General features: G+C 50.9%; 1 protein-coding gene across 1 annotated transcript; it reads left to right on the top strand.

Annotated features, from left to right (window-relative positions):
- The first annotated feature begins 12,816 nt into the window (after positions 1-12,816).
- On the top strand, positions 12,817-15,323 carry NKX3-2 (NK3 homeobox 2). The gene is made up of 2 exons (XM_052642345.1): positions 12,817-13,282; positions 14,800-15,323. The coding sequence occupies exons 1-2, from the start codon at positions 12,817-12,819 to the stop codon at positions 15,321-15,323; spliced, it is 990 nt and encodes a 329-aa protein (XP_052498305.1).
- The last annotated feature ends 3,339 nt before the right edge of the window (positions 15,324-18,662 follow it).

Here is an 18,662-nt window from a genome sequence, read left to right as displayed (position 1 = left end):
TCTTCTACACATACTTCAGCTTCAGTATAAGAACAACTGGCTTGTGGATTTTCTTTATTCACTAGCAAGCTCAGCACTGCAGTTCAAGGATGCAATTCAAGTTTGTAATTAATCTAACATCTGTATGCTTTGCTGCATTGGAGCCTTGACAAATACCTCATATGCCATACTTTCTAAAGTGGAAACTCTATATTAACTTTTCAGATTCTCTGCAGAAACCGTCTATGTTCTCATCTAGTCGGTTTTTATCTCCTGAAGGATCAGCCTCTCCATTAGCTTTTAATAAATGTGTCTCTGTGACCACAGGCAGAATCTGTGCCTTGCTTTTTTTTTCAAATGTCATCTTTTCAAAATAAGTGTATCATCAAGGCTCAAAGTTGTGTTTATTTGCTAAAACCAATTTGTCAGTCTTCAACAAGTCTTACTTGAAAGAGTCAAATAACATTTTTGTTTCATCCCAAAGTAAGTATTCATCAAGAATTTGCCTTTCCCTATTTTGGGCTCATGTGTCCCTGTTTCCCCTCAAACACTGTTATTCATTTCATCCCTGTTATTTTGGGGTCCTCTGGTCCTTCAAAGAGATTCTTTCCCCAGTAAATATTCTTGGAATTTAAAAGGACATATAAGTGGTCATTTCAGATTCTTTTTTTTTTAAATTTTATTTTATATTGGAGTATAGTTGATTTATAATGTTGTGTTAGTTTCAAGTGGATAGCAAAGTGATTTACTTAGACATACACACATCCCTGGATCAGGAAGATCCCTTGGATAAAGTCATGGCAACCCACTCCAGGATTCTTGCCTACAAAAGCCCCATGGACAGAGAAGCCTGAAGGGCTACAGTCCATGGGGTCTCAAAGAGCTGGACATGACTTAGTAAGTAAACAGCAGCAGCAGCGTACATGTATCTGTCCTTTTTCAGATTCTTTTCCCATGTATGTTATCACAGAATATTAACTAGAGTTTCCTGTGCTACAAGTAGGTTCTTGATGACCTTTTTTATATATAGTAGTGTGTAGGGACTTCGCTGGTAACCCGATGGTTGGAACTCCACTCTTCCACTCTAGGTGGTACAGATTTGATCCCTGGTCAGGCAAGGAAGATTCCACATACCATTCATCATGGCCAAAAAAAAATATATATATATAATATAAATTATATATATGTAATATATGTAATAGTAGTGTGTATATGTTAATCCAACCTCCTAATTGATCCCTTCTCCCCTCCCCACCTTTCCCCTTTGGTAACCGTCGATTTGTTTTCGTAAGTCCGTGTCTCTTCCTGTGAGTTTTGTAAGTACATTCATATAAAATTAAAAAGAAAATCTAGCCTTTAAGTGAAATTCAAGTCCAATAAATCTGTCCACCCTCCACCTCCAGGACTCCTGCTTCCTCCCAAGCTGAACATGGATGGATTCTAGAGAGAGGGCTTTTGAAACTGGACTCAGAGCCCTTTTCTGAATGTCCCCATGTGTCCCCAGCCCCAGCCCTGCATGTGCTCAGGCGCTGCTTCTCCCTTTGACAGTCGCCAGGGCCACTCGGGCCCATCTGTTCACTCGACGTTCCATTAAGCGCAAGGGCGGCCCCCGGATCCTGTTCGTCTCTTCCTGTCTCTTGCCACACTCCCTCAGACAGAATGACAGAACTTACTGTAAAGCCTTGACATAAATCATCTCCCCTCGCCCCAGTCTAACCCCCTTTCTCTGAAAGCACAGTCTTCTGGGCCTTTCCCCTTCAAAACCCAGTCCAAAACATCCCACGATGGAAATAAACATCTCCAAGTTAGGCCTCAGAAGATGATTTAACAACAACAAAAGAAACTGAAATATGTTATTTGTGTTAAAAGGCTGAGGGAGCAGCTATGGCAGTGAGGAGGATGGCAAGCAGGCTGACTTAGCAGGGACCTCAGCACAGGGGCCGCTTCTTGAGTAAATCACTCAGCCTGTCTGCATCTCAGAGCCTTCATCTGTAAATGGGAATTCTCATACCTGTCCCTCTGGTCTCAGGTTGTGTGAGGATAAAAGGAAACCGTTCATTCAATAAATATCTGCTATGAGTCGGACCATAAGGAAGGCTGAGCGCTAAAGACATGCTTTCAAATTGTGGTGCTGAAGAAGACTCTTGAGAGTTCCTTGGACTGCAAGGAGATCAAACCAGTCCATCCCAAAGGAAATCAACCCTGAATATTCATTGGCACAACTGATGCTGAAGCTGAAGCTCCAAAACTTTGGCCACCTGATGGGAAGAGCCAACTCCTTGGAAAAGACCTGATGCTGGGAAAGATTGAAGTCAAAAGGAGAAGAGGGTGGCAGAGGATAAGATGGTGAGATATCATCACAAATGCAATGGACGTGAAAATGAACAAACTCTGGGAGACATGAAGGACAGAGGAGCCTGGCATGCTGCATTCCATGGGGTTGCAAAGAGTCGGACACGACTGAGCCACTGAACAACAAAGAGCCCACCATCCCAGGCCCATTCCAGGCCCTGGGGATGCCTGCGTGAGTGTTTGCGAGGCTCATCCCGACAGCTGCCTCGGAGCGGCTCATGCTCATGACTAACTCGCATCCTATGCTGTGAATGTACCACACCTGCCTTATCTTCCTCTTGATGAACACTGGAGATTTGCTGGGCTTTTGGAAACCGGAAAATGAGGCTACGAGTATTTTGGCACACATCTTTCGGGGAAATTTCCTACACATTTCTGTTGGGTCAGTTCCCTTTGAGTCTTCCTGACTGTGTCAGAGAGAAAGTCTCAGGCTGGTGCTGGCGTGCTGTAATGTCTCCCTAGCTCTGGCCCATCTGTCATTATAACCGATTGCCAAGCCCAGGCCCAGAGCCTTCAGCATCCTATTATAGTCTGCCCACCCTATGCTGGGGTTGTGTGTGTGTGTCTGTGTTTCCCTGAGCAGGGGGATATCGCTGGAGAAATGCACACACCTGCGCTGACCAGTCGCGCTTTAAGGTCACAGACGTGAACCGCAAATACACCCTCTCCCCCGCTCAGCTGCTCCAGATCGCTACCCTGATTTCTCCCCCGCCCATTGTTGCGGGGGAACAATGGCTTTTCACACCTTCCCTCTGTCTCCTGAATCATCCTGGCCCCATTCTGTGATCAGCTTGCCTCACAGTTGTTGAGTGAATTAAACAAAGAAGCATTAAAAAAATTTTTATTGAAGTGTAGCTGATTTCCAATGTTAATTTCTGCTTACAAAAAAGTGATTCAGTTATACACTTGTATACGTTCTTCTTTTTTATATTCTTTTCCATTATGGTGTATCACAAGACATGAAATATAGTTCTCTGTGCTATACAGTAGGACCTTGTTGCTTATCCATCTTATAGATATTAGTTTGCACCCACTAATCCCAAACTCCCAATCCTTCCCTCACCCACCTACCTTCCCCTTGGCAACCACGTGTCATTTGTTGTTTTTTTTTGGTGCTGGCCATTTTGACATTCTGAAACGCCAATACTTTGGCCACCTGCTGTGAAGAACTGATTCATTTGAAAAGACCCTGATGCTGGGAAAGATTGAAGGCGGGAGGAGAAGGAGACGACGAGAATGAGATGGTTGGATGGCATCACCGACTCGATGGACGTAAGTTTGAGTAAGCTCCAGGAATTGGTGATGGACAGGGAGGCCTGGCGTGCTGCAGTCCATGGGGTTGCAAAGAGTCAGACACGACTGAGTGACTGAACTGACTGATTCTGATAGTGCTATTTTAACAAGATACCTGCTTAACAAGATACCTGCTTAACAAGATATTTTAACAAGTCTCCACCTGCTATAGTGCATGGGGGTCACAAAGAGTTGGACATGACTGAGCAACTAAGCACAAATAATTAGTTATGTTGAAGCTCCTCAAATAACTTCAAATATATTGCTTTTTTTTTTGGCTCACAGGATCTCAGATATGGAACCAAGAATTGAACCTGGGCCATGGCAAGTGAAAGCCCAGAATCTTAACTGCTAGGCCACCAGGAAACGTCCTCAAATAACTATCTTTTCCATAAGATCTTATAGAAAAACTCAAATGGACTTTTTGGCCAGTACGATAAAAATAGTTACCATATGATCCAGTAATTCCACTCCTGGCTATACAAATGAAGAACACAAAAAGCCTAATTTGAAGAGATACATGTTCACAGCAGCATTTTTACAATAGGTAAGTAACCAATCTGTGTCCATCAACAGAAGAATGGATAAGGAAGACATGATACACACTTGCACACAAACACACGAATATCACTCAGTCATAAAAAAGAATGAAATGTTGCCATTTGCAACAACACAGATGAACCTGGAGAGTATTGTGGTTAGTGAAGCAAATCAGATAGAGAAAGACAAATACTATATGTTTTCACTTATATGTGGAATCTAGAAAATAAACAAATAGCATAACAGAACAGAAACAGACTCACAGATACAGAGAACAGAGCAGTGGTTACCAGTGGGGGGAGGGATGGGGAAGGGACAAGATGGGGAAGGCCATCAAGAGGTACAAACTAGCAGGTGTAGAATAAATAAGACACAAGAATGCAATGTGCAAGCTGGATTTAGAAAAGGCAGAGGAGCCAGAGATCAAATTGCCGACATCTGCTGGATCATCAAAAAAGCCAGAAAGTTCCAGAAAAACATCGATTTCTGCTTTATTGATTATGCCAAAGCCTTTGACTGTGTGGATCACAATAAACTGTGGAAAATTCTTAAAGAGATGGGCATACCAGACCACCTAACCTGCCTCTTGAGAAACCTGTATGCAAGTCAGGAAGCAACAGTTAGAACAGGACATGGAACAACAGACTGGTTCTAAATAGGAAAAGACTGTATGTTGTCACCCTGCTTATTTAACTTATATGCAGAGTACATCATGAGAAACACTGGGCTGGAAGAAGCACAAGCTGGAATCAAGATTGCTGGGAGAAATATCAATAACCTCAGATATGCAAATAATACCACCCTTATAGCAGAAAGTGAAGAAAAACTAAAGAGCCTCTTGATGAAAGTGAAAGAGGAGAGTGAAAAAGTTAGCTCAAAGCTCAACATTCATTGGGTCATTTATTTTTCTGGAATTGAGCTGCAGGAGTTGCTTGTATATTTTTGAGATTAGTTGTTTGTCAGTTGCTGCATTGGCTATTATTTTCTCCCATTCTGAAGGCTGTCTTTTCACCTTGCTTATAGTTTCCTTTGTTGTGCAGAAGCTTTTAAGTTTAATTAGGTCCCATTTGTTTATTTTTGCTTTTATTTCCAATATTCTGGGAGGTGGGTCATAGAGGATCCTGCTGTGATGTATGTCGGAGAGTGTTTTGCCTATGTTCTCCTCTAGGAGTTTTATAGTTTCTAGTCTTTAGATCTTTAATCCATTTTGAGTTTATTTTTGTGTATGGTGTTAGAAAGTATTCTAGTTTCATTCTTTTACAAGTGGTTGACCAGTTTTCCCAGCACCACTTGTTAAAGAGATTGTCTTTAATCCATTGTATATTCTTGCCTCCTTTGTCAAAGACAAGGTGTCCATAGGTGCGTGGATTTATCTCTGGGCTTTCTATTTTGTTCTATTGATCTGGTGCACTGAGATGACTCAGAAGGATGGTACGGGGAGGGAGGAGGAAGTGGGGTTCAGGATGGGGAACATGTGTATACCTGTGGCGGATTCATGTTGATGTATGGCAAAACCAATACAATATTGTAAAGAAATTAACCTCCAATTAAAATAAATAAATTTTAAAAAAAATTGAAGGAAAAAAAAGCTCAACATTCAGAAAACTAAGATCATGGCATCTGGTCCCACCACTTCATGGCAAATAGATGGAAAAACTGTGGAAACAGTGTCAGACTTTATTTTTCTGGGCTCCAAAATCACTAAACATGGTGATTGCAGTCATGAAACTAAAAGACACTTACTCCTTGGAAGGAAAGTTATGACCAACCTAGACGGCATATTAAAAAGCATAGACATTATTTTGTCAACAAAGGTCCATCTAGTCAAGGTTATGGCTTTTCCAGTGGTCATGTATGGATGTGAGGGTAGGACTATTAAAAAAGCTGAGTGCCGAAGAATTGATGCTTTTGAAGTGTGGTGTTGGAGAAGACTCTTGAAAGTCCCTTGGACTGCAAGGAGATCCAACCAGTCCATCCTAAAGGAGATCAGTCCTGGGTGTTCATTAGTAGGACTGATGTTGAAGCTGAAACTCCAGTACTTTGGCTACCTGATGCGAAGAGCTGACTCATTTGAAAAGACCCTGATGCTGGGGAAGATTGAGGGCAGGAGGAGAAGGGGACAACAGAGGATGAGACGGTTGGATGCATCACCGACTCAATGGACATGGGTTTGGGTGGATTTTGGGAGATGGTGATGGACAGGGAGGCCTGGCGTGCTGCAGTTCATGGGGTCGCAAAGAGCCAGACACGACTGAGCGACTGAACTGAACTGAAGAATGTAATGCACAGTGCAGGAAATAGAATGAATATTTCATAATCACTTTATATAAAGTATATACAAATACCAGCACTGTGTTATACACCTGAAACTAATGACTCTACTTATGTAAAGTCATAAGTTTAAAAAAGAAAGAAAAGGAAAGAAAGGAAGAAAAAGAAAGATTTTAATGAATAGCCCATATCACCCTCTGTCATATCACTCTAATTTCACATCTGCTGTGTCCTCACCTGCTTTATGCAAGCACTGTTTTCTTGATGGTATTTCTCCACCCAAATGTTAGCCTATTAAGAGTAGCACCTTACAGGGGTGGTGAGCCCCAGCACCTAGAACAGTGCTGAGACACACTAAGCACTCAGGAAACACTCGTTTAATCTTAAGTGAATGATAGAAACTTCAGAAAGGGAAATTGGTTGGAAAATTTTGTTAAGGGGAACCCGACACAATACCATGAAGGCCCCCAGAATAGTTACTTAGAGAGAAATACTACAGATTCAGAAGGGTTTCTTGGTATTTCACAAGTATCTCAAGCTCAGTACAGGTAACAGCACATAGCATTATCCCCCTTATTCAATCACCTGCTTCTCCTTCATAACCCTTGCCCAAACAGCACCACCATCCATCCACTGTCTGATAACCCAAAGTAAAAATATAATCTGAGAGACAAGACGGGCTTGTTTACAATGCCCGAACTTGCTGGTGTTTAGGGTGAAACACCCCCATTAGTCTTATGAAGAAGTTAAGTTCTGAAAAAAAAAGAAAAACCTGCCTATGACTCCGGTATATCACATAGACTGTATGTACCTTAAATCGCCATCCAGCGGGTGCTTGGGTCCAGGTCGCAAGAGAGGCAGCAGAGAAGAACCCAGATGTTAGACCAGGAGGTCTCCAGTCCCTACTGCACCCGACCCACCCCCATCTTTTCCCCCTGCCTGTGAAGGTGTGAGTCTTCAGTGGGGTGCCAGATGGTGTCTGGGTGAGTTTTAAAATGCAACACCTCGGCTATTATATCTCTGATAACATGAGACTGCGTAAACATAAAAACTTTCCGTGTTAATGAAACCAACATTCTCTTTTGGCTCTAGTTAACCACTGATGCTGAAGCTGAAACTCCAATACTGTGGCCACCTCATGCGAAGAGCTGACTCATTGGAAAAGACTCTGACGCTGGCAGGGATTGGGGGCAGGACGAGGAGGGGACGACAGAGGATGAGATGGCTAGATGGCATTACCGACTCAATGGACATGAGTTTGAGTGAACTCCGGGAGTTGGTGATGGACAGGGAGGCCTGGCGTGCTGTGATACATGGGGTCGCAAAGAGTCGGACACACCGAGCAACTGAACTAAACTGAACCACGCTTCTCCAGGAGAAGGCAATGGCAACCCACTCCAGTGTTCTTGCTTGGAGAATCCCAGGGATGGGGGAGCCTGGTGGGCTGCCGTCTATGGGGTCGCACAGAGTCGGACACGACTGAAGCGACTTAGCAGCAGCAACCACGCTTCTCTACATTGGTACCCGCACATCCATCAGAGGTGTCCGCTAGATGGCGCTCGTCCTCCACTGTACCCAGGCCGGGTCGGGAGTGCGTACATTTCTTTGTAAAATTGAGAGGTGATTTCTAACTCTGGCTTTTTACAGGTAAGAAAAGGAGCTCCAAAGGAAACACGTCTTTCATGACGCCGTATCGCGTCATCTCAAAGCTTCGAGCAAAACTCAGGTCCCCATATTTTTGAACTTAGTGAACTTTCATCACCTGGCTGTCTCCCCTCAACACATGATTTAGTTTGTTGATTAGAATAATAATGGCGTGTTTCTTTCTTTCTTTCTTCATAACAAGGTTTAGGTTCAGATCCACAGGCCTTGGGCTTCCCTGGTGGCTCAGATGGTAAAGATCTGCCTGCAATGAAAGAGACCCGGGTTCAATCCCTGGGTCGGGAAGATCCCCTGGATTCTTACCTGGGAAATTCCATGGACAGAGGAGCCTGGCAGGCTAGTCCATGGAGTCTCAACAGAGTCGGACAGAACTGAGCACATGACTGAGCACCTAAGCCGGCGACTAATACTCCACCTCACCACAGACCTTAGCATTCTTTATTTTCAAAAGTACCAAACAGAAAAACATGGTTAGATGTGACTGCCTAAAATCTTTGATTTCCTTAAGTTTGAAGTTCCTTTCCTGATGACTGTAGCACATGAATAAATAAGGAAGACAATGGGAAGAAAACAACGTGAAGGTTCATGGGGAGGGGAGAGCTGTTAGAATAGAAAACACAACTGGGTTGGCATTACAAAGTCAGATCTGAATCTTGATGAAGTCCTTTAAACTCACTCCATGAGTCTCAGTTTCTTCATCTGTAAAACTGGGACAATAATGTTTTCCACCCTCAGGGAAATGTAGATAAAACTAAACAATAAGCTGCGATCCTGGCACATTGTTGGTGAGCAGCAATTGCTTAAATATGAAACTTCCTCGGCCCATAGTCTGATAATACACCTGGACCACGTGCGTGAAAAATCCTCGCGGGCCTGAATGAGGATGACTTAGGAACCCAGGAGCCAGGGTCTGCTGGCCGGCAAGTGGCCTGTCGTTTGATGCCCAGGGTGCCTCGGTCGCGTGGAGTAACCTCCAGAGCCTGCGGACGGGGAAAGGGGGGTAATTCCCAGGTTCAGGCTGCCTGGATCTGGCTCCAACGAGGCAGTCCTGCGCGGAGCCCTTTCCCGGCGCGTCAGCCCGCGCAACTTAGCATCGGTCTCGAAGAGAACCGGGTGCAAACCCTCGGGGTTAAAGGAGTGGAAACCCTGGCCCAGAGACAGCAGGTGAATCCGGCCACGGCCACTGCGTCTGAGAGACCCGCGTGGCCTCCCACTGCGAAGTAGCCTCCCGCGCTGGCCATCGCGCCTGCCGCGTCTCCCCGCATCCTGCCCGGGGCGCAGGTGGAAGGCGGCAGGGGCGCGCCGCGCCGGGTACAGCGGGAACATCCCCCGGGCGAGCGCGGGGGCGTGAGCGGCAGCTCGCGACGCGTGCCCGTCCGAGAGCTGGGGTTTCTCCCCCATCGCCGACCCCACGGCTCTCCTACCCTCACTGCGCACGGCGCCTGGGCCCGCGGAAGCCTCACCCTCCGACGGCGCTTCGGTGGCTCGGGGTTGGAGGGTACGGCACGCAGGCGGAAGGGTGGTGGGGGATGAGGATGGAAAGGAGAGAGAGAAGACGAAGACAGCTGGGCGAGGGGCCCGAGAGGGCGCAGAGCTAGCCAAGCGCCTCCCCGAAGCCCAGCCGACGACAGCCGGGGGCTCCCGGGCTCCGCAGATTCCCAGGGTCGGCCCGGGCCGGAGCTTGGAACTGATCAAACCCCGGGCGCGGTCGGGCAGCCGTGGATTCCCCGGAGCTCACGGTCAAGCGCTCAGCAAATCGCCCTCTCTGGCCTGCGAGCGGGGACCCCGTGAGCCCGCGCCGACGCACCGCGGTCCCCCAATCTCCAGCCCAGCGACAAGCGCTGACTTGCTGCGCCCTCGCCACACACATTCCTTCTCACTCGCCGGCCTTGATTCTGCAGGGCATGTACCCGGGAAACCTCTATGTATCCGTCCACCTCAGCTCACCGGCCCCCAAAGCCTCCTCGTTCCCACCCAAACCCACCATCAGCTTCTATTTGTAGTTCCAGACCTGCGAGCTTCCTCTCCGCCAACACTCCCGGCCCTGTCTGCAGGCATTCCCTGGACCTAAAGGTTAACTGGCCGCCGCAGTGGCCCGAGATGACTCCATCCCTCGCTGTGCGCTTCCTGAAGACTCTTATACCCCGGGCACACACCAAAAAACAAACAAACAAAACAAAACAAAAAACCAGAGAGCTCAAAGTCACCGAACTACATCTTTCTAAGCTTTGAAAAATCTCTACCCAAGCCTGTAGCACGGAGTATAGGCTACTTTGATTTGGGATTCTTTAAAAAAACATTGGGAGGGGGGAACTAAGTGGTGGTTATATATTCAAGTAAGTCTTTGTATAGCTCCCAAACTCACTATAACACTCGGTCATTCAACCCCCCAGCATCTTTGCGTGTTTGTCTCCATCAAGTCCTAACCCCACAAAGGGATGATTGTCTGCGAGACACAGTTCACACCTGCTCCCTTCTCTCCTTCTGGGCCACTCTTGTCCATCTCCTCCTCAACTCGCCCCCAGAGAGGAACAACAAATTGTCTAAGGTGGTGGGAGGGGGGCGTAACTTAAAGGGTAAATCAAGGTCAGCGAGAGGAAGGAAAGAATGGTTTTCTTTTGAAACATCGTGTGCCTTCTGTTCTGTTCCCCTCCGGCCCTGAAGAGCGTCCTGTTCCTTACACTTGCCGCCAATGGACACCAAGTTGAAACACCTTTCCCAGAAAACTGAAGTAGTCGTATAGAACTACTAAAGGGCAATGACCTCTCCAAGGGTAAGGTTTTCTTCCTCCTTCCCTCCCCAAACACCACAGGATCTGCACTGGAGTGTGCTTGGGATACGAAAGAGCATCACGTGGCTGAAATGCTGGAAAGTATAGATGCTGCGAAGCCCTCCACTGGCCCTGCAAACTACCAGTGTGAGGATTTCATCCTGCGGTGCAGAACAAGAACCACAAAAAAAGAAAGCTAACAAGGGCGAATGTTATTTGTTTTAGTAGTACCAAAAATACCAATCCCAGCAATTTCAATTAAATTAAAATCACTGAAATAAAATCATAGCTCTTTAAGCTTATTTAATGGTTCAAATTGTGTATTTGGTTTTAAACCTCCCGCAAAAATTTATAGCAGACAATGAAGTGTGTTCCTTGAGTAAAGTATTTATTTTAAAATTAATAATGAAAACAGTGACAAATGTTTTGACATACCCACAATATTTGTGTTTCTTAGCCTGGCTTCTACTACATAAAACAATTCACTACTCATTTTTAAAAAGAGCATTAAAGTCATCAGTTCAGGATCTCTACTATGGATCCTGAACTTTGGTAATTCCCAGATATTCTTTAAAACAAAAATGTTTTTCAACTCACAAGTAGCAGAATATTTCAAGAACGAACAGAAAACTTCAATTTTTTTCCTCGTGTAAAACTGTACAAACTACTAGTACATTCAGTATTGACCGCCCAGGGAAATGATCGCTGAATTTCCAGAAACTCCCAAAGATGCCCTCCAATTTCTTGTCTGACTTTAGCTCTATCTGACCCATCTTTTCTTTTTTCATGCCTCTCCAGAAACTGAATCAAATACAATCCGGTGAGGAAAGAAAACTATTTCTAGAGTGACTTTTGGTTCATTCATTATTTCAGAGAAAAGAGTGAGCCGTGAGGAAGCCGCGAAACTGGAAGGGGAAAAGAAGCAGCAATTTATTCTTCGAATCTATAAACCTCCCTAGAGAATAGAAACTAAGCGCACGATTTAAGGAACTGCGTTAACTTGGGTTTCCCTCCCAGATCGGACTCAATTAAATATCGCGTTCCATAAAAGTGCCAGAATAGGTAAGAAGCCTTGGTCTAGGTGGCTGAGCGTCCCTGCGGCTAGAGTATGATGCTTCGAGGACCAGACTTGGGAGAAAAGGGGTTAAGTCAGGCCCTGACTTTCTCCGAGCAACGTGCCCAGTTTTGTCGGTTCAAGTCAACGTCGCCCAGGAGGAGCCAACCAATGGGCGGCCGGGAAGGCTCGGGACCGCCCCCCTAAGGGGCGTGGCCTGATGCTGTCACTCAGCAGTGAGGAATGACACCCGGGCGGGAGGGGGGTGGACGGTGGAACGCTGGGGAAGGAAAGAGAGAAGAAACAGATAAAACCGGGACAGGGGGTAACAAGGTGCCCCGCGCCTCTCGGAATCCTGCGGCCGTCGCCGCCGCCGCCGCCGGGGGTGGGCTCCGGAAGAGCCGGCCCAGCAGAGCTTGGAGACGACGATCCAAGGAGCGAAATCCTGCAGGCGGGGAAGGAAGAGACCAGAGGCGCAAAGAAAAAGTGACTTGGGCCGTGCGTCCCGAAAGCGCTGGAGAGGGGACTGCAGTCGCGGAGGGGGGCCTCGCCGATCCTCCCCTCCCCACCCCAAGTCCTCCGAGGGCCAGACCCCGGCCCACCCCTAAGGGAGATTAATCCAGCCGAGCTGCGAAAAGGAGAACTTCTGGCGCTGGATTTGGGGGGAGGGGGGTCTCCGGGTGGGGTGGGCCTCGGAAGTGGGGGTGAGGGTCGGCGCTGATCCGGGGCCCGTGGGGGGAGGAGGCTGCTAGGCAGCGCAGGAGTGGGCTGCAGGGGCCTCGCGCGCGCGCCGGGCTCACTCGCGTTGCAGCGGCCCCCGCGCGCTCCATCCAGCTCGGAGCTGCCCGCGCGCCCCAGCCGCCCGCCCGGCCGGCCGCTTCGGCCCGCGGCGCTGATGGCTGTGCGCGGCGCCAACACCTTGACGCCCTTCTCCATCCAGGCGATCCTCAACAAGAAAGAGGAGCGCGGCGGGCTGCCCGCGACCGAGGGGCGCTCGGCACCCGGGGGCACAGCGGTGGCAGTGGCTTCGGCGCCCGCTGTCTGTTGCTGGCGGCTCTTTGGGGAGACAGACGCGGGCGCGCTGGGGGGCGCCGAGGACTCTCTGCTGGCGTCGCCTGCGGGGACCAGAACGGCTGCGGGGCGGACCGCGGAGAGCCCGGGCGGCTGGGACTCGGACTCGGCGCTGAGCGAGGAGAACGAGGGCGGCCGGCGCTGCGCAGACCCGCCGGGGACCAGCGGCGCCTGCCGTGCAGGGGCGACCCTCGGCCTCGGCCAGCCGGTCTGCGAGCTGCCCGCCGCCAAGGACCTGGAGGAGGAAGCCGCAGGCCGGAGCGACAGTGAGATGTCGGCCAGCGTCTCAGGTTCGGCCAAGACTTCGCTGGGAAAGGGGGCCGGGCTGAGGGGCTGGGCAAGGAGGGCAACTGTGCAGAGCGAGGTGGGCGCGCTGTGAGCACCCCGCGCCCTGGGCCCCCCGCGTTAGCCAAAACCCTTAGCTCTGCGCGCTGGCGAGGGCTGCTCTAACCCTCCGGCCACTGAGCCATAGAGAAGGCGGATGGGGTGAAGTCTCAGACGACGACCTCGGGCAGTGTGCTTTAGAACCGGGTGGGAGGGAACCACTGCATCCTAGCTTTGAGTCCATCGCCAGTGCCTTAGGTTGAGTCTGTCTCCAAATCCCTAAAATCAAGAAAAGGGAAGAGGCAGCGGCCCAGAGACCTTGGGGAGCCAGTACCCTGGGCCTGGCCCAGAGGACAGTTATTGTTTATTCCTTTAAGTCCTGTTCGACTCGTTATGACCCCCCGGACTGTAGCCCGCCAGGCTCCTCTGTCCATGGGATCCTCCAGGCAAGAATACTGGAGTGGGTTGCCATTTCCTTCTCCAAGGCCCAGAGATCAGAGATGCTCCCAGCCTGAGGTCCCAGAGCCTGGATGGGCAGCTCAAAGATAGGTAGCAAGGGATAACATTCAAGTGGGCCAGAAGCCAACCAAGCCAGAGCTTTGGAAAGAGGGTTTATGTAGGTTTCTCAGACCCCAGTCTAGAGAGAGCTGCGCTGGGCTGAAGACCCAAGAGCTGGAGTAACGCCGAAGCCAGCAGAAGGCAGCCGGGCTCGATTTAGGTCATCCCAGACCGAGAAGGGGGAGGGCCCTCCTCAGCCACAAGCCGGCACGTCCTTTGGTCAGAAAGACCCCCGTGCCTTCCCTTTCGGTTGGACGGTGTAGGCCTCAGCGTTGGCTCCAATCGAACAGTATCTGCTGCAGGCCAGAGGGCTGGACCTCTGCTAGGGTGCAGCCGGGGGGAACAAGGAAGGGACCCAGGAGCAGGCATCGGACTAGAGTCTAAGGATTCGAAGCAGGGACACCCCTCAATCCCCAGCCTTCCTTTTATCCCCTTTCGAAGGGCGAGGGAGAAACCTATCCACGGCCTGGGCAGTAGTCTGTTGCCACAGCCCGCGTGTGTGTTGTTGAAATGCGTGTGCGCGCGCGAGGTGGCGGGTGAACCCAGGGAGAGAGTCCCGGGGTTCTAGGGCTGAGAGCGGATAAGGTTTGGGGGGACGCTCAGGCCCGATGTCCCCATTTGCTGAGAAGCGCCCGGAGGAGCTCAGAGAAGGCAGGGAGCTGGATCTTGGCCGCACAGCGTTGATACAGCGGCTGAGTTCCTTGCCGGCTCACAAGACTAGAAAGAGGCGGGAAGAGACTGGGGCAGAGTTTTAAGACTCGCCTCCCGGACCGCGGCTTCCAGGCCCACCCCACCACTCCGGCGGGATCAAAGTGTATATCCGCCTCCCAACCCAACCCCCAACCCCCACGCCAGCGGTTGAGGCCAGACCTCACTCCTCGGCGGCGCTGACACTCTCTTGTTTCTGTTCCCACCGGGTCCGCAGGCGACCGCAGCCCGAGGGCCGAGGACGACGGGGTTGGCCCGGGAGGCGCACGCGTGCCCACGCTGTGCGGCGGCGGCGGCGGCAGGCCGGCGGGCGGCACGGAGGAGGAGGAAGGGCCCGTAGCGCCCAAGCCCCGCAAGAAGCGTTCGCGCGCCGCCTTCTCGCACGCGCAGGTCTTCGAGCTGGAGCGCCGCTTCAACCACCAGCGCTACCTGTCCGGGCCGGAGCGCGCAGACCTGGCCGCGTCGCTGAAGCTCACTGAGACGCAGGTGAAGATCTGGTTCCAGAACCGTCGCTACAAGACCAAGCGCCGGCAGATGGCTGCCGACCTGCTGGCCTCGGCGCCCGCCGCCAAGAAGGTGGCGGTGAAGGTGCTGGTCCGCGACGATCAGAGACAGTACCTGCCCGGAGAGGTGCTGCGGCCGCCCTCGCTGTTGCCCCTGCAGCCTTCCTACTATTATCCTTATTACTGCCTTCCCGGCTGGGCGCTCTCCACGTGCGCGGCCGCCGCGGGCACCCAGTGAGCCGGCCTGCGGTGAGGCCGCGAAGGATCCCAGTGCCCCAGCTCCGGACGGGCGCCGATGGCCCTGCAGGGTTGTGCTCGGTACAGGGGCGCCCCGCCGAGGGGGCGGCAGGTGGAGGATGAAATCCAGCCCGGCTCCTCTCTCTAGGACGTGAGCCCTGGCCGCGGGGACTGGGTCTACCCAGAGGGAGTCGCCTTTTTTTCTAGTTGGAACAGAGGCATCCTATGGCCTAGGGACCCAGCGTCCCCTCGTCCCCACCTGCTGGGAAGCCCTCGGACACTATTTATTACCACCGCACTGCTGGATTTGGGTTGTGTCTGCGTGGGGATGGCGTTTCCCAGAGCGGAGAGAGCTCCTGGAAAACACGGAAGCCTGAATCCCAGCATGTCAGGCCTGCGGGAGCTTCGTGCGCTAGGCCACACGAGTTCATGGTATCCATGCTACCGATCTATGTATATCTACATATCTATTATTTTTGGAAATCGCATTTGTTACAAAGGGGTGCAGAACACGGGCAGTCCCCAAGGAGCCCCAGGCTAGGGGTTCATTGAACCGTGAAGTGCTTGGTTCTCGGGCCCTCTGCCCCATCCCTCCCCGCTGTCGCAGCTCGGGTGGGGGCGCCTGATTGGGTGCTGAATGTATGGAAGGGAGCCTCTGGGCACTGGGCAGGGCACCGGCCTGGTGTCTTCCCTCTCGGAGTCCCGGGGCTATGACTAACCCCGGCAGCTCCTGGAAGCCCCTGAACCAGGAGAAAGAGCAAACCAGGAGTCCTTCAAAGAACTTTCCTTTCTCTTTCTCTCTCTTTTTTAAGGAGGTTAAAACTTGTAGCACTTTGCAGTTGTTTGTATTCAAATGACGGTTATTTTTGTATTCAATGTGAATATCCTCTCCACCCTCTGCGACTCCTGCCTCCGGACCCGGGTTCTCCCATCCCTGTCCCTAAGACAGGTGACCCTGTCAACCTCGCCGCTTGTCGCCTCCTTAAGGGCATTGTGCACTCAACTAGAGTATTAACTTTTAAAAGATTTGTGAAATTTGGAAACTCTATTCGTTGTATTTTTTTCCCCTTTTAATTTATAAACGTTTAGTTTAACATGCCCTCCTGGACGCCGTGTGTTCTCTGAGCCTCTCTCGGTCCGGCTTTGGGGGAACCGGTAACGTGGGCTCAGTCTCCCATTCAGTCCTCTCCAGGAGTCCTCTCCCCCACCACGGAAGCCACCTGGCTCCTCACCTCCAGGAAGGGTTTAAACCCACACGGCTCAGGGAATCACTATTTCTGGGACTTTGCAGGAGTCACAGAGGAATCCCAGTGAATCTAGAGCAAATGCCTAAGATTCCCCTTCCCCCCGCCCTCATGGGCACTAGTGTGTCAGAGCCTAGGAAGCGTCCAGAGTTGAATGAAAGCCACTCAGTCCTGTTCGACTCTTGGCGACCCCAGGGACTGTAGCCTGCCAGGCTCCTCTGTCCATGGAAGTCTCCAGGAAAGAATACTGGAGTGGGCTGCTATTCCCTTCTCCAGAGCTGAACCCGCTGCCAAATTCCATGCCCCCCCCCCCCCCACCAATCCAACCTGTTCACTTGTCCACCTGCCGGTATCCTCTCTGCTTTCGATTTTCTGAGAGTTTGCTCCAAGTGATCCTATTATTATTTCATTTCCAGACTAGGCTAGCAAAAACTCTCGCTCGAAATCTGAACTGATTAGGGGCGAAGGAAGAGCTGAAAAGGTGTTTCCTGCACTTTGACCCCTGCCAGGTGCAAATGACTCTGCACCTTGCTCCAAAGTGTTCCCACTTACTTCCCCAAGGACACGTCTTCATTTGATGTGCAAAGAAGCCCACCAAGGGAGCAGAGGATGGGCAGGGCAACGCTTATTTATTGCCCCATTTCAGAGATGAACTGCGCCCAGCCAGCATTCCCCAGAATAACTCTCCAGATGCCAAGGACTCACCGGTGCCAACCGCTCACCACTACGCGCCCCTCATGCCGGGGCGAGCCAGGAAGAGTTAATGCCACTTTGCAGGCGCCGAGGCCTTCAGTCCGTGGCCCAGCTGGGAAAACGCTGAAACCCAGGCCAGGCTAGCTTTCAGTTTCACCCGGAGCGGGTAGGCCAGCGCACTCTCCTCCCCTGCCCGCGGCCTTTCCCAGCCTCTGACCCTCTGACCTAGGCACCCACACGCCTCGGCTTCTGCCACCCCTCCTCCGGCGGTGCCAGTGATTCGAAGGAAGGTTTTACAAAAAAACGATTCCTGCTTCTGGAAACAGGGAGACGCCAAGGAAAAAGCAAAGGGCCTCAGCATATGCACGCCCTGGCCCCCAAGTCCGGCTCCCTTCCAAAGGGTTCCTGCGGTCATTTGGTTTCTTTTTGATACCTTTAAAAATTCCATTTTAATCGCGTCATTAATCCTGAATGCCTTTTCCTTACATAAAAGTAGAACATTTCCAATAATGCTAGAACCTCCTCTCTGCTCTCCAGAGATCTTGGGAGAGGAGGGGAGGTTTTTTCCCCTCCTTCTGAAAACCTCAGTAGTTTGTGGCCACGTCCTGAGACTGTAGTTTGTTCTGCACCCTGGCGAACTTGGAGTCCAGAGGACTGGAGAGTTTCTTAGGCAGGCGGGGTCGCCCCCTTCCCTTCCATGAGGCTCCTGGGGCTCCTGGCCTGGGCCGGTTCTACTGGGCTGGCTCGAGTCGCCCGGGAAACCTGACTCAAACGAATTCAGTTTGACCCGAATTGTTGCAGTTTCACTCAGCTGCCCCGCCGCTGGCGTTGGCGCGAGGCCGTAAGATCTGATTCCAGGAGCCGGAGGCGGCCTCCGGGTCCAGCCCGCCCTCCGACGATTTCCCACCACATTTCACGACCCAAGATGGATGTCTTTACCTGGGCCCCAGGCCGCAGACGTGGCTTTTCTGTTGGAGATTTTCGGAATTACTTTATTTCCTTTTCCTTCTCAACTCCCACACCGGCCCTTTCTTTAAAGGCGAGAAAGTCAGTCTTGCTTTCTGCCTGCCCTACTTCCTGTCCAAGCGGATCTTCCCTCATCCACTCCCTGTGACCCTGGGCCCTACCGAACCCTCTGGGCCTCGCCAGGGCCTGGTCATCAAGAGTAGCTGTCGCTGGAGTCCGGGAGCCTTTTGATTTCACCTTTCTCAGTCCTTTTCAGCCATTAGTGAATTTCAGAGCTGGTGAAAAGATCACTGGGTTCGACCCACATACTTAGATGGGAGCTGTGGCTGGGTAAGCAGGCAGAAAATGCTGTGACCTGTGCTGAAATCAGTCCCAAGGGATCAGGCTGAGTCTACAAATCTTGCTCAGGGCTGCAAATTTGGGATGGTAGGCTACCA

The sequence above is a fragment of the Budorcas taxicolor genome, chromosome 6, assembly GCF_023091745.1.
Source record: "Budorcas taxicolor isolate Tak-1 chromosome 6, Takin1.1, whole genome shotgun sequence".
In the NCBI taxonomy this organism is placed as follows: Eukaryota; Metazoa; Chordata; class Mammalia; order Artiodactyla; family Bovidae; genus Budorcas; species Budorcas taxicolor.
The sequence above is the reverse complement of the archived record's forward strand: the minus strand, read 5'-3'. Positions and strand labels throughout refer to the sequence as shown.